At 39.3% G+C, this 15,788-nt stretch overlaps 1 protein-coding gene across 3 annotated transcripts in view; it reads right to left on the reverse strand.

Moving 5' to 3' along the window:
• LOC125465549 (nuclear receptor subfamily 6 group A member 1) overlaps positions 1-15,788 on the reverse strand; it is a 371,434-nt gene that overhangs the window by 164,812 nt on the left and 190,834 nt on the right. The window contains exon 1 of one of the 3 annotated variants that reach the window (XM_048559189.2): positions 1,563-1,678. The exons of the other annotated variants lie outside the window; for them this stretch is intronic. Within the exon in view, the coding sequence (XP_048415146.1) occupies positions 1,563-1,578 (16 nt within the window). The 5' untranslated portion in view covers positions 1,579-1,678. Of the gene's footprint in view, positions 1-1,562; positions 1,679-15,788 lie in introns of those variants that run through there. 3 annotated transcript variants of the gene reach the window in all.

The following is a 15,788-nucleotide window of genomic DNA, read 5'->3' on the forward strand; positions in this document are numbered from 1 at the left end:
CTACATGACAGAAGCCATACTTTTATTTTTTGTTTAAAATAGCACAAATGCACAGTGGGAATATATTGTCTGTGTGTTGTTAAATTGACAGTTTATTATGCAGAAATAAATATTATTTGGCCTCTGAAAAGCCCAAATGCATTTTCTTAAATTGGTAATTGCAAAATAAAGCATGTTCACATCACCTTATTAACTTTAAAAAAATACTTCTGCTAAAAATAAGTTAATTCCCAAGTGTTCAACTCAAATATGTAACTGAATTTGAAGTGTTTAAAACAAATTACATGGAAATTATAAATCAAGTCCGCAAGGCAATATATAATCTTCTTGGCTTATTTGATATTACAAATTCTGAAAATTGAACTGAATACAGAAGGCTGATAAACAATGTTTTTAAAATTATAACTTTCAGGATCAAATTAAAAAGTGGGCACTGACTTAAAAGCATATATTGCAGGTGAAGAAAGTAAAAATTCTAAACATTTCTTGGAGAGAATAATGTTCATCACAGAGAACATGTTCATTTATATAAAACCACTAATTATTTTAACCCTCATACTCAGCTGTTACAAACAGATTTAGGGGTCACACTACACTCCCACCTCCTGTTCCAGCTGATCATTCCTATCAAATAGGCATTGGAGGCTTAAACATGTGTACATACAAAAAAAGCTGTCATATGACCACAGCATAAATCAAATCCTGAAAATGTTGCTTTTATTTTAAATATGATGTTATGCTTTTACTCAAAAGATTTTCATCTTTATTCAAAAATATCTCCAACCATGATTTTCTACTGTTTTGAAAACAATAGTAGTTAATTACAGACAGCATGAGCAAGAGTTTGACTAGGCCTGTGGGATATCAGTCACAAGCTGTGGCCTACAGAGGATTTAATGGCCATCAGATGCTCCCAAGTTCTCTAGCTACACACATACAAACAATGGAAGCCTGGAAATAGGCTATGGTATTTTCCAATTTTATAAAAGGCTCTGAAAACAAATATTTTTAAGAGACATTGATGGTTTGTCTCTTTGCATTCCATTCTCTAAACCCGCTTATCTACCTTAAACCATTCGTGAGTCAGTATCAACCCCAGGGAGATTTGCGGGTGGGGGTTGGGGATAGTAGGTTACACTTCAGAAGCAGTTGTCACGACTCACCATGATTTCATCAAAAAAATAACAAGCATAAAAAACCTTTTCAAAGAGTTAAAACAAAGGACTTCTTAAACAACTCTCTACCAAGCTAACTGAAAAAAGCACGACATGCAAAAAGCAGATCCCAGTTAAGTAATCTGTTAATCAAAAACCAGAACATGCAAGTCATTACCTAAGTAATAACATGAAAAAATAAATGGTTTGCTTCAGTATTCTGATTCTTCGCAAAAAGTGAAGTTAGTATAGTGTTAGGAACAAAACGATGTCACTTTACGCGTTTAAAAATTAAGGCAGTTGCTGAGTCTCCACCCCCGAGGCCAGTGTTTGCTGGTAGCTTTCTTTTAAAAAAACTAGATAGCAGCTGATATGAAATTTAAATAATGTGATTAACATTCATACTACCTTCCCATGTATCCATTTCATTCTTCTCCCAGTTTGCCAGTAACTTGCATAGCAGCCATCCATGCAAATATTTGCTAGAAATAATCAGCAGTTAGAAAGCACCTCATGTTTCCCAGCGCTACTTTCTGTGAAGCTTAGATGCAACAGTCAACCCCACAGGTCAGTTTACAAGCTGGTCATGTGACAGTAAAGTTCAAGCCCTAAGGTCACAACTTTGCTTCGAGTCCTCCGATGACCAAAGGTTATCTGAATGGAACTGATAGCTCTATTTTTTTTGTTAACATTGTAACCTCAAAGATTAACCCTTAAACAGAGAACAGTAGCATTTAATTTAAAATTGGGAGGTTAAGTGACAGTGAGCAACAGCAAATGTATGTATTGTATGGTCCTCGTAAGTGTTTTAATTTCGGTGTCTTTTGTCATTCACACTGTAGCTAGGCAACACCGAAGTAATTATAAAACATGAATTAATCCAAAACTGCTGGTATACAACTTCAGGCTCTGCTTCATTTCGGATGACAACCAACATTTAAACAATCCAAACACTTGCTTGAATTATTACCGGATTGGTAACGATTGCAAAAAAATTGCAGAGGATTCACTGGTGAATCGGGGCACATGTGTCGTCAATGGTAAAGCAAGGCCATCTATAACAAGCCAGAATCCTCCCTCACAGATCCATCAATGCCAATGTATAACCAAGGGCTTAAAATGAGCAGTATTCAAAGAGCAAATTCTATTGCTCATTACAAAACATTCAGAATTGAGTTTGAAACAGGCTTCCTACAGCATTATTCCATATCAAAGTTAAGAATACAGTACTTTACCTTCCATAAAGTTTGATTCTTGCTTCATTCCAAGTAAGACAGAAGCATTTAAAATGACATGATTAGTCCCCCTTCCTGATCAGCACACCATGTCCTCTTGGAAGCACATCTCGCTGCCATTATGTTGATGAAAGCCAGCAAAATCAGATCTTTATGTTAATTGTGTGTGATGTCACAGATAAGGGGCTTTTCAAATTCAAATTAAAAGAATTCAAATGGTTGAATATTTTGGAAGCATAAAGGTTTTCAAATGGTTTCTCATTGGACCAAATGAGGAAAATAACTTTCACTATTCAAAACATTCTACCTCTGATATCGTTGTAAATATACTGAAGGTTGCACATCCTTACTAATACGATAACCATTAAAAAAAAGGAGGCTATTGCCTGACCAGGCCCTGGACATTTAGTCATTTGATTGAACAATAAATGACAACCAATAATAGTGATAGTCAATGAATATGCTTTTCCTGTAAATGCTTATGAATGACTTCAAAACGTGTATGACTGAGTTGATCCATTAGCTGCTGAAATGACAATATATTACACGTAATTAATCTGGAACATTTCAAACAATAGTAAAAATAAAGTATACTGAAAAATCCTAGAATAAATTTACTTAAAATACTGGGAAAAAACAATAATAAAATGCACCTTCTCTCAATCTTTAAGTTATTTAACTTTTTGTAGAAAGGATGAAGAGCAGTAATGCACCATTTGTGTACTTACGCTGCTGACCTCTGCCCTTTGATCCTAGTTACTAACAATCACAAAGCCAAAAACTGGGATTGTAAAGTGAAGGTCAGCTCCTTGAGTACACAAACTGTGATGTGAACACTCACTGCAAAAAAACCTAAAGCAAGATGGCAGTTTCAGATGCAAAATTCTTTAATTCATATACACGCACAATACTATATATCCTAACTTTACACTCCTCAGGTGTCTCTCTTAAGATACGTACTTTCTGGGACTGACTAACTCATTCTGCCAATGCCAAAATTGACCCATTATAGCAGAGACTTATCATTTTTCTTCAATATTAAAATCTTTGTATGTTTGTGGAATATAGTGTTTAAAGAGGCACTGTGAACAATTTTTGTACTATCTTAAATACAAATAAGTTGTTCATATTATCATACTGGATATTGCATTCCAAAATAAGATTTATAAAACTGCTTCATGAATCTTACAGCAATCCAGAATATTATTAGATTGGAAAAGTTCATTTACTAAAAATAAATATTTGGATATATCTTTGCTTTAAACAATCAGGAAATTTTAACCATTTTTGCCCACAGAACTATGCCTTTGGGTGGGAAGGTGGGAAGTTAAGAAGTCTGGATTTACACTCCAGAATGTTGCCTATTCAGGCAACAAAAGTACGTGCATAAAGCACTAATTGGGATCTTTTGATGACAATTGCATCCCAGTGGCATTTTAACCTGCTTCCGAGCAGGGAATCTGCTTAAAGCCCTGAAAGGTAGGGCTTTATTAAAAAAAAGCTTTTTGCGGCATCAAGAAATCAGGGGTGCTCCTGCAGTCCCTATAAGTAGTATGCAAACTATGACAGCCTTAGACTTACCCTCTAAACCCCTCCTATGCAACTCTTGCTGATATTCCCCATCCGTGCATTATTACCCAACTAGAAACTAGTGAATAAAGGGTAATGAGTACACAAAGCATGGTGTGGAAAAGGATGCAGGCAGCAGAGTTTTGGATCAGACATGAAAGGTGAAAAATGGAAGCTAAACCTGGAGACAACTAGAAGAGCCACGTTCACTGATGACAAAGACACGGATGGGTGTTCTAGCAACAAGTGGCTGTGTAAGACCAGAGGTACAAACATATTGTCTTAATGATAAAGAAAATATTGACTAAGAAACTCAGTTCAGTTTGAGAAGGACAGGTTGCCTGCATATAGTTCTGGCTAGAGCAAGAAAATAAGGTAGGTGGCAAAATCAGAGAATTTGCTCAGAGGCTTCTTGCTCTGACTTTGGTCTTTCTAATAGTTACTTACAAGAAATTATGCTTTAAATAAAACTGGATTCCAGATCAGCAGTCTGGTGGCATAAAAGTAGTGGAGGATTCGAGTGTTTTATTGAAGCAACAGAAGCATTTATAATACTGATTAGCACGGAGGCCAAGACAGAAAACTGAGCAGTCAGTGCTTCGATGGATGGGATCAAGGTAATACACAAGATCTCAAAGACAGTCTGGGGGTTCAGAACATAAACTAGAAAAATGATGGGTGAGTGAAGGCGCCTTTTGTAGTGGTCTGAATTGGTGGGCACCAAAATGGTCAGAGAATCAACAAAACACATGCTATCTTACTTTGCAGCAAAGGTGGCTTTGAACTGTTCAAAATTGGTGGTAGAGGTAAAGGTGGAGCAGACAGTGGAACAGAGTATGAAGCTGACTGGAAAAAAACTGCAAATGAGGGTAGGTATGGCTGGTATCTTGGTGCACCAAGGACGATCAGAAAGCATAAAGCAGTTATGGTGAAGGAGATGAACAGAACAGATTTATGTGGTTCAGCTAAATCTGGTGACAAATGGCAAAACTAAATGTTCACCAATATTCTCCAATCTCTAACTTGGATTTAAGAGATTGAAAATCAGACCATAGCCGGGGAATCACAGAGACTGGAAACAGTAACAGTGTTGCTGGGAACATGGGAATTAAACAACACTGTTTAAGTTTCTATTATATTCATTAGCATTCTTCAATGACATTAAATGAAGAATGTTAAGCAGGTCACAAATTTTAAAGATTAAAAATCACGTTATATTTTGTCAAAATTAATATGCATTTTCACATCTTTTTAATTGAAAAGAAACCTCCAAAGTGGTTTTGGAAATAAATCCTTTGAAGGAAATTGTCGTAAAATGTTAGTATGATCATGAATCAAAAGAAAGAAAGTAGATACAGGTTTAAAAACAAAAGTTAAATACATTAGCAACCAAATGATGCCCATGATGCTTTGTCAGTAACATTTCTTTTCAGGGTCAAGGAGCTCTGACTTATTTCCCAGACAATGTCTGAGCTCCATTTAAAGCAATGGAACATTAAATAGAAGGAGATCTAAAATGGCAGATTTCTGGACAATGAGTTTGTTTATTAATAAATATGTGCAGAAATGTTTTTCAGGTAGATATGGGGGAAAACGGAGAAGAGGGGTGAAGAGGAAATGAATTCGCTTTATTCACATTTTTATATAAATTGGATTTGGTAAATGCAGAAATAATTTTGAAACTATTCCTTTTATGCCTTTTTAATGTACTCTGTAGTGGGAGAGAAGTTACAATGCACAAGTGAAGTAGTATTTAGTGTTGAAATCACAACTCCTTTGAGGACATTGCTTTGTATAAACAAAAAACAAAAAAGCCCTCTGCACTTTTCTTATGTTAATGTGACTAATCTGTTCTTTGCATCACAATGACCATTCCTGCCTTGTGTACGAACGCATTTGACTGTAATAATAGGGCTAAGACTAGCAAATGCAGCAATGCATCATTAATAATCCTTTGCTAATTAACTAGCACCGGGACGTGGCTTATTCACACTCATGAAGCCTCTGACTGTGGCAGCAGTCCCATTGTTCAATGAATAGAGTCAGCTGCTTTGATTTCAACACCTAGTCTATTTACATATTAAAAGACAAATCTAAATTTAAACTAGCAGCCTAACTTTTAACTTACATTTTCTGATAAAAGCTAGTATATTCCGTGCTTTTGAGAAAAAAACAATAGATGCCTGCAATGAGTGACCTTTATTGGGCCAGAACTGTGATTAATCACTCCAAATAGCCAAATGTGTGTAAATGGCTCCAAACACAGAACTAAGTAAACAAATTCCAAATACGGCTCTCCAAACCATATTTTGATCAAAGAAACAAACTGCCTCACTGAACTTTCTTAAATAATTTGAATATATGTATCCTACAGTTTGATTTACTTTTACAGTAATTAAGCATAAGTAATTAAGTAATACAGCATTATAACTTGAATCTGTAAAAGAGATGCATTTGGGGATACATTTCTCCTTAGTAAGTGCGCTTGTACAATTTTAAAGATGTTAGCAATCACAAGAACTTTTAAACACCATGGTTCTTAGGAAGCTCTTCCCTAAAAAAATCCACTTAATGTTCCAACAACATGCATTCATAAAACACTTTTAACACAACAATATCTAATAAAAAATACACCTCATCGGAGCAAAAAAAGTGACAATACAGTACACCATAAATGCCAACATTTGGTGAAATAGATACCTGTATGTTTTAAGAAGCATATTAACAGAGGAATCAGTAGTACAGAAGCTAAATGATTTAGAGAGAAAATTTAAGCTGACGCAATTGAAGGGATGGGTGAAGTGATTAAAACGGAGGATCAGCAGGAAGCCCAAATGAATGGTTTCAGTAAGTCACAGAACTAGGGAGGCGACATGACCAGTCATGAATTTGAGAACAAGTAAAAGAATTTTAAGGTGGAGGCACCACTGAAAAAGTAACCAATGTGGTCAATAACCAGGAGAGATGAGCAAATGGAACTTGGTGCGTGTTAGAACTTGGGTGACAGTTTTTGTTTAGCACAAGTTTATGAAGGACGGACAGTGGGAAGCCTGCCAGAAGAATGATTGTTGAACAAGTCAAGTTTCATGGAAATGAAGGCATGGATGAGGATTTCAGTAACAGGCAAACTGGTAAAGGGGCAATGTTACCGAAGTTGAAATTGGTGGTCTAGGTGATGAATGGATGGGTGATCAGAAACTCAGCTCACAGCCTTACAGGAAATAGGAGGCCATTCAGACTCTTGAACCTGTTCTGCCATTCAAATAGATTTTCTGCCAATTTCTACCACAATACCGTCACTCAATCTGACTCCATATCAAACAAACAATGCCTTTACTATCTAGAAATTTTTTGGTCTTTGTCTTAAACAAACTCAATGACTGAGCCCCCACAGACTACCTGGGTATTGAATTTGAAAGGTTCACGACTCTGAGTAAAGAGCCTCATCCTCAGATCAGTCCTAAATGGCTTTACTTGGAGATTGCGATTCCTAGTTCTAGATTAACACCTCCATCCAGGGAAACATCCTTCCTGCAGCTGATTTATTGAGCTCTGTAAGATTTTATATAGGTCATCGAGATTAGCCCTCATTTTTTTGTAAACTAAGAGTACAAGTCTGACCTTCTAAAGCTATCCTCATAGGACAACTCCTCCATCTCAGTAATCAATAAATTTTATTGCACTCATTCTATCACAGAATTATAGAACAGAATTCAGAAAAAGGTCATTCCGTGCTTCATGTCTGTGCCACATTTCTGAAGATAAGGAGGTCAAAAATATATACAGTACTCTGGATACTATACATTTCAGGTCAAAATAGAACACTAAAGATAAAGATTAAATCTCAGAATATTTGTTACCAGTGAAATGACTGAAGTCAGTAGCTAGTTATGGGGCAAAACCTGGTGTGGGGTTTTGAAGACACGAGCTTCAATCTTTGCAAACCTAATTGCAGGAAAGTTCTGCAAATGGATTCTGGATATCAGGCATGTAATGCTACAAATTAGAAGATTAGGAGAGATGGTGGTATCATAGAACTGAGTGTCATCAACTATGTTGGCAGTCATGAGGGCCAAACAGAGAAGCCTAATGCCTCACCTTTAATGAGCTGTGATTAAGAATTCAAGTAAACACAACCTGAACTACTCATTGTTGTAATGTGTAGTTGCACAATAATAAATCGGGTAAAGGAGGTGGACTTCATTTCAGACTGAACTATGCCCCATACTGCAGAGTTCCTCAAGCATTCTTCCAAAGCTGCTGGCAATCCTTTGGCAAATTATCCATTCTGATTATGGCACTCAGCTCTACTTCACTACAAGGCCTCTGTCCGCTTTTAATGTACCATCAGATCATTTGTCCCATGTCCAGCCTAGGATCAGCTTTCATTTCCTTCAAGCAAAGCCATCATCTTTAGCTCAACACAATAAACCCTCCAGCCTTTGCACTAACTTCATTTTATCCCCTAACCATCATTTAATACTGTTGGTGTCTTATTCAAATTAATGTTTACAACTTAAATTGAATTAGGGACAGTGAAAACCTATTTACTATTGAAATCTGCAACCATCTTTTTACCTTCAATATTCCACTATTCCTTTTTCTTAAAAATTTACATCTTACATTCTCTGTAGATCTAACTCATCCAAAGCCGTTCTGCCAGTATCCTCGTTTGCATCAAATCTTATACATCTATCACCAATCTTCACTAACCTGCATGACTTTGCTTCCTCAAGTAAACAAGTCCAGGACAGGAGTATAGTCGATGGTGAGTACCAAATAGCCATTAAATTAAAACTAAGTATTTTAGGGTTAATGTTAGGAAGCACTTCTCCATACTAAGGGGAGTGAAAATCTGGAACTCTTCCCTAGAAATTTATTGAGGCTAAGCAAACCAAGGTGAAAATTTTAGTGGAGACTTTTTTTAAAAAAAGGTAAGCCAGGCTAAGATTAGAAGTGTTAGGCAATCAAACCATGTACATGAATTCAAAATTAGCCACAAACTAGAATAGCTTCAAAGGGCAACGCTGAATGGCATATTCCTATCCCTAAGTTTGCTGCTAGTCATCCAGGTCTTCATACTTAAAAATTTCCATTGCTGCATTTTTTAAAAAAAACTCATTTGTGGGATGTGGGAGTCACTAGCTGGCTAGCACTTACTGGTGCGACCCTAGCTGCCCTTTAGAAGGTAGTGGTGAGCTGCCTTTTTGAACAACTGCAGTTTACCTGCTGTGGGTAGACTCACAATGCAATTATGGAGGTGATTCCAGGATTTTAACCTTGTAACAGCGAAGGTATGACAATATATTTCCAAGTCAAGATGGTGAGTAGCTTGGAGAGGAACATGAAGATGGTGGTGTTCCCATGTATTTGTTGCCCTTGTCCTTCTAGATAGGGTGGTCATGGGTTTGGAAGGTGCTATCTGAGGACCTTGGGTGAATTTCTCCGGTGTAACTTGCTGCAAATGAGTGTCAGTAGTGGAGGATGTAGATGCTTACGGATGTAACACTCATCAGGTGGGCTGCTTTGTCCTGGATGGCATCAAGCTTCTCGTGTGTTGTTAGAGCTGCACTCACCCAGGAAACTAGGGAGTATTCCATCACAGTCCTGACTTGTATCTTACAGATGGTGGACATGCTTTGGGGAGTCAGGAGGTAAGTTATTCACTGCAGTATTCCTAACCTGTGACCTGCCCTTGTAATCACTGTTTTTATGTTGCAAATCCAATTTATTTTGTGATCAATTGTACAGGATGTTGATAATGGGGGATTCAGTGATGGTGACACCATTAAATGTCAAGGGGCGATGGGCATAGCTTGGTATTTTTGTGACACGAATGCTACTTGCCACTTATCAGCTCAAGCCTGGATATTGTCCAGATCTCATTGTATGCAAAAATGGACTGTTTCAATACTTGGAGTTGTGAATGGTGTTGAACATTCTGCAATCATTGGCAAACTTCCCCACTTCCTTATGATGGACGGAAGGTCATTGATGAGGCAGTTGAAGATCGTTGGGCCTAGGACACTACTGTGAGGAACTCCTGCAGAGATATCCTGGAGTTGAGGTGTCTGACCTCCAACAATTACAACGATCTTCCCATGTGCTAGGTATGACTCCAACCAGTGGAGCATTTGCTGCTGATTAAAGTTTTGCTCGGGCTCCTTGATGTCACACTTGGTTGAATGCAGCCTTGATGTCAAAGGCTGTCATTCTCACCTCACCTCTGCAATTCAGTTCTTTTGTCCATGTTTGAACCAAGACTGTATTGACATTAGGAGCTCAGTGTCTCTGATGGAACACAAACTAGGCATCACTCAGCAGGTACTGTTCGATAGCACTGTTGGTAACATCTTCCATCACTTTACTAATGATTGAGAGTAGACCAATGGTGGAAATTGGCTGGGTTGGATTTGTCCTACTTTTTACGTACAGGGCATACTTGGGTAATGTTCCACATTGCTGAGTAGATAGCAGTGTTGCAATGGACTGGAAGAGTTTGGGTAGACGAGCGGCAAGTTCTAGAGCACAGATCTTCAGTACTATTGCTGGAATGTTGTTAGGGCTCAGAGCCTTTGCAGTAATCAGTGTCTCCAACCATTTCTTGATATCAGGTGCATTGAATTGGCTGAAGACTGGTATTCATAATGTTTTGGACCACTGGTTGAGGCCGATATGGACAGCCACTGAGCACTTCTAGTTGAAGATTGCTGCAAAAGCTTCTGCCTTATTTTTTGCACTGATATGCTGGGCTCTTTCATCATTGAGGATGGGAATATTTTTGGAGCCTCCTCCTCCAGTGAGTTGTTTAACTGTCCACCACCATTCACAATTGGATGTGGCAGGGTTGCAGAGCTTAGATCTTATCCGCTGGTGTGGGATCACTTAGTTCGATCTATCGCTTGCTAATTTCTCTGTTTGGTGTGCAAGTGATCCTATTTGGTAGCTTCAACAGGTTGTCACCTCATCTTCAAGTATGCCTAGTGTGCTCCTAGCATGTCTTCTGCATTGGAGCAAAGTTGATCACCCTGCTTAATGGTAATGGTTGAGTGTGGGATAAGCTGGGCCACAAGGTTCCAGATTGTGCTGGAGTACAATTCTGCTACTGTTGCTAGACCACAGTGCCTCTTGAATACCCAGTCTTGTGTTACTAGATCTGTTCAAAGTTTGTCCTATTTAGCGTGGTGATAGTGCCACACAACACGGTGGATGTTATTCTCAATGTGTAGGCAGGACTTCGTCTCCACAAGGACTGTGCAGTGATGACTCTTACCAATACTGTCATGGACAGATGCATCTGCAGCTGGCAGACTGGTAAGGGTGAGGTCATGTTTTTCCCTGTTGTAGATTTCCTCACCACCAAGTCTAGCAGCTATGTCAAAAGAGTCATGAGGTGATACAACCCCCTCGGTCTAACCAGTCCATTCCGAACATAATCCCAAACTAAACTAAACCCACCTGCCTGCGGTTGGCACATATCCCTCCAAACGCTTCCTATTCATGTACTTGACTAAGTGTCTTTCAACTGTATCTGTGCCTGCATTCACCACTTTCTCAGGAAGTTCATTCCACATGCGAATCACCCTCCGTAAAAAATTTTGCCCCTCATGCCTTGTTTTAAATCTCTCTCCTCTCACCTTAAAAGTATGTACCCTAGTCTTGAAATCCCCCATCCTAGAGAAAAGACACCTACCATTAACTCTATCTATAGCCCTCATGATTTTATAAACCTCTATGAGGTCACCTTTCAACCTTGTGCACTTCAGAGAAAGCATCCCAGCCAAATCTGCCTTTATGTCCTTTAGGACCCAGACAGCACAATCAGTAATACTGCTGCTGAGAGTCCCCACTCAGAGTATGTTTTATGTCCCTGCCATCTTCAGTGCTTTCTCTAAGTGTTGTTCAACATGGAGGAGTACTGATTCATCAGCCAAGGGAGGATGGTACATGGTAATCAGCAGGAAGTTTCCTTGTCTGGAGTCAATGTTGAGGACACGCTCCTGACAATGTGCCACCACCTCTGCTGGGTCTGTCCTGTGATGGTGATCATGCTGTTTGGGAAATTCTCTGTAAAGTATGATTCCATGAATATGACCATGTTAGCCTTTGGCTTGACTAGTCTGAGAGACAGATGTCATAACTTTAGCACTTGTCTCCAGACATTAATAAGGAGGTCTTTGCAGGGTCAACAGGGCTATTTCTATTGTTGTCTTTTCCAGTGCATAGGTTGATATCAGGTGATCCATTTGGGTTCATTTCTTTGTAGCGATTGATACAACTGAATGGCTTGCTTGGCCATTTCAGACGGTTGTGGGTCTGGCATCACATGTAGGCCAGACAAGGTGAGGATGGTAGATTTCCTTCCACAAAAGGCATTATTGAACCAGATTGTTTTTTCTGAGAATGGATAATAGAACATAGAACAGTACAATTCATGATCATCAACAGATTCTTAATTCCAGGTATTTGCTTTTATTGAATTCAAATTCTACCATCTGCCTTGGCAGAATTGAAACCTGGATCCCCAGAACATTAGCTGAGTTTCTGGATTAATCATCCAGTGATAATACCTCTGGGAAGTCACCTCCCCCAACTGAATCCACATAAAGTCTCATTCGACCTTTTCAATCTCCTTTGGAAATATAACTTTCCCCGAACTCACCAATCTTCTGACTCTAGCCACATGTACCTTCCTCCCCTTGAAATCACAGCACTGGCAGCTGTACCTTCAGTGCCTTGCTTCCACACTCTGGAAAACCCTCCCCAGATACTTAAGCCTCTCCTCCTACCTCACATCCTTCAGGCCTCCTTAAAACATACACGCTATTACTCATCCCTCTAAGCACTGGGTAAAGGTTATCAACCTGAAATATTAGTAAAGATTTTCCTGTGCGTTTGAAGTTCCTGACTTTGAGATGGAATGGGGCCCCCAAGCTTACACTTTGTGGAAATCAGACAGGTAGAGGTATTTTTCCTAAACATGGCCTCTTAATTGCCGGTTTCCACATTTGACATCCATTTACAGCTCGCAAACTCCCAATGCTGCCACCCTAAAGACAGGATCAACAGCTCAACAGACTCACTGAGGGAAAAGTGCGGTGCTGAGTCAGGTGTGAGAACCAGAGGGTACCTCAAAATAGAAATGCACTCAGAGGGATATAAATTATTAAAGATGTTAGCAGCAGACCCAAGAATGCCAAGAAAAGCCCCCCAGGGGGATTGTTGAGATCAAGGGGCTCTTTTGCTTCTCACAGTTCCATCAATGAAACATGTGGCCTTTATCGAAATGAGATGTTAGAAGAACTGAACACTGTTATTGCAATGCCAGCCAATAGGCAGAATTCATGAGGTTCACACATTGCTTTCTGAAAAGGGTTCCATAGATGGTTAAGGCCTTTCTGCTACTTAATTAAGATATTCTTAAACAAGATAGCCTATGAGCAGACATGCATTGGACAGCGAATCTAAGTAATTCTGCTTGGATGCAGGCATTAAAGATGGAGACTGTGTATGAAAGGCTTAGAGAAATGATTTTCACTCCATCGATTAGTAAGTACTCATGCAGGTTGCAGCAGCAAGACAGGCAGAGATGGCTGCTGATTTCAAGGTGATAAAATTCTACAATTCTACAGTGCATTGAGCCAGTACAGACACAAAAAAAGAGCTGCCAGGTGGTCTCATTTTCCAGCCTTAACTCTGTAGCTGTCTAGATTCATCACTTTCAAATATATATCCAGATCTCTTCTGAAACACAGATCTCAACCCTTTTTCTGTCACCTCCAAGATCCTGAGACTTACAGAATGTGGGAGGACAAAAGGAAGGCAAGTTACCAGGGACGAGAAAGTACAAACTACAGGGAATGCCTTGGATGTTCTCCTGAAGTCGGAAAGTGTAGAGTGTGGAAATGATGTCTGAAGGCCTAAGTGTTTCCATTATCACAAGGTGGGCCATCTATGTGTAGATTTCTGGAAGTTGCAAAACACATCCATTGGATGTATTCAGGGGCACAAGGTCAATGCAAAGAAAGGAACCCTGCTACAGAGTACAGCAACCCAATTTGTAGCCTCACATAGCTGCAATTACAACCAAATACAAACACTGATAACATGGTGATGACGAAGAAGCCAGAGAACACCTGTCAAAAGGAAAGTTAACTCATTATTCAAGAGATAGGTAATCCTCTCCTTATATGAGGAATTCTGAGCCACTCAAACTTCTACTGGGGAAAGAATTTTTCTATCAAAAAAGAGTGCATTCGATGCTAAGGATGGTAAATGGTATTGGCATGGAGTATATACCCATACCTTGTATCAGGTACACCTAGGAAGGGTATTACAAGTGTGATACCAAGACAGCTAAAAATACAGCTACCAATGCTGTATTTAAGAAGAGGAATGCACATGCAGCTAGAGTCAGTGACCTAGTGTCTGAGATGGTAACCATATTGGTTGTCCATAATTTGTCCATAGACAAAGACGACCTATTTCTCAAAGGATTTAAAATAGCAGCTTTTCCAGTTGAGGTATTTAAGAAGTACTATAGTTACTGGACTAGTAATCCAGAGATAATGGGAACTGCAGATGCTGGAGAATTCCAAGATAATAAAATGTGAGGCTGGATGAACACAGCAGGCCAAGCAGCATCTCAGGAGCACAAAAGCTGACGTTTCGGGCCTAGACCCTTCATCAGAGTTCCCTTCTCTGATGAAGGGTCTAGGCCCGAAACGTCAGCTTTTGTGCTCCTGAGATGCTGCTTGGCCTGCTGTGTTCATCCAGCCTCACATTTTATTATCTAGTAATCCAGAGACCCAGGTGATGTTCTGGGGACCCAGATCAGAATCCTACCATGACTGATGGTGGAATTTAAATACTATCAAAAAACTGGAATTAAATCTGAAACAACTGACCGTTGCCATAAAAACCTGTTTGGTTCACTAATGTCTTTTAGGGAAAGGAAACAGTCACTGCTTACATGTACAGTGACTCTAGGCCCAAAGCAATGTGGTTCACCTTGATCTGCCCTCTGAAATGGCCTACCAAGCCTATTATTCCTGGGAGATGTTAACATACCTCCGAAAAGTCTCAAAAATGGTAGGAGAAATTAAACTTCAATTTCAGTACCACAAAAGACAATGACCCTGCTGACCTTGCACAATTCTCTTCACCAAGATCTGGAGAGCTCTCAAAGTAGTCAAGCACCAACAATAACAAAAATAGAAACTGCTGGGAAAGCTCAGCAGCTCCGCAGTATCTGTGGACAGAAATCAGAGTTAACGTTTTGGGTCAGGTGACCCTTCTTTATTCTATCTCCACGCACTCTTTCCTGATTAATCAGTATTCCTCCATGTTGAACACCACCTGGAGGAAGCATTGAGGGTGGCAAAGATGCAGAATGAATTATGGGAATGGGACTTCGATATCCTTCACCAAGAGTAGCTTGGTAGCACCACGATTGTCTGAGTTGTTTGAGTCCTAAAGGGCATAGCTGTTAGACTGGGTAAATGGCAAGTGGTGAGGAAACCACTAAGAAAGAAATACATATTTGATCACATCTTCAAACATGTACATGTTGCAGGTGCATTTATACATGACATTATCGGTAGGAGTAATCATCATATAGCCCTTCTGGAGACTAAATCCCATGTGGCACTATTGTTATACAAAATGGAAAACACTTTAAACAGATCTAGCAACTCAAGATAGGCCATCAGTAGTAGCAAAATTGTACTCCGAATCTATTACAAGTTCAAAGTTTTAGCAGAGACCTGTAGCTCAGGCTGTGGCTGGAGTTGTTGGTTGGTTGGTTTGCTGAGCTAACTGGTTTTCATGC

Source organism: Stegostoma tigrinum, chromosome 29, assembly GCF_030684315.1.
Source record: "Stegostoma tigrinum isolate sSteTig4 chromosome 29, sSteTig4.hap1, whole genome shotgun sequence".
NCBI lineage: Eukaryota > Metazoa > Chordata > Chondrichthyes > Orectolobiformes > Stegostomatidae > Stegostoma > Stegostoma tigrinum.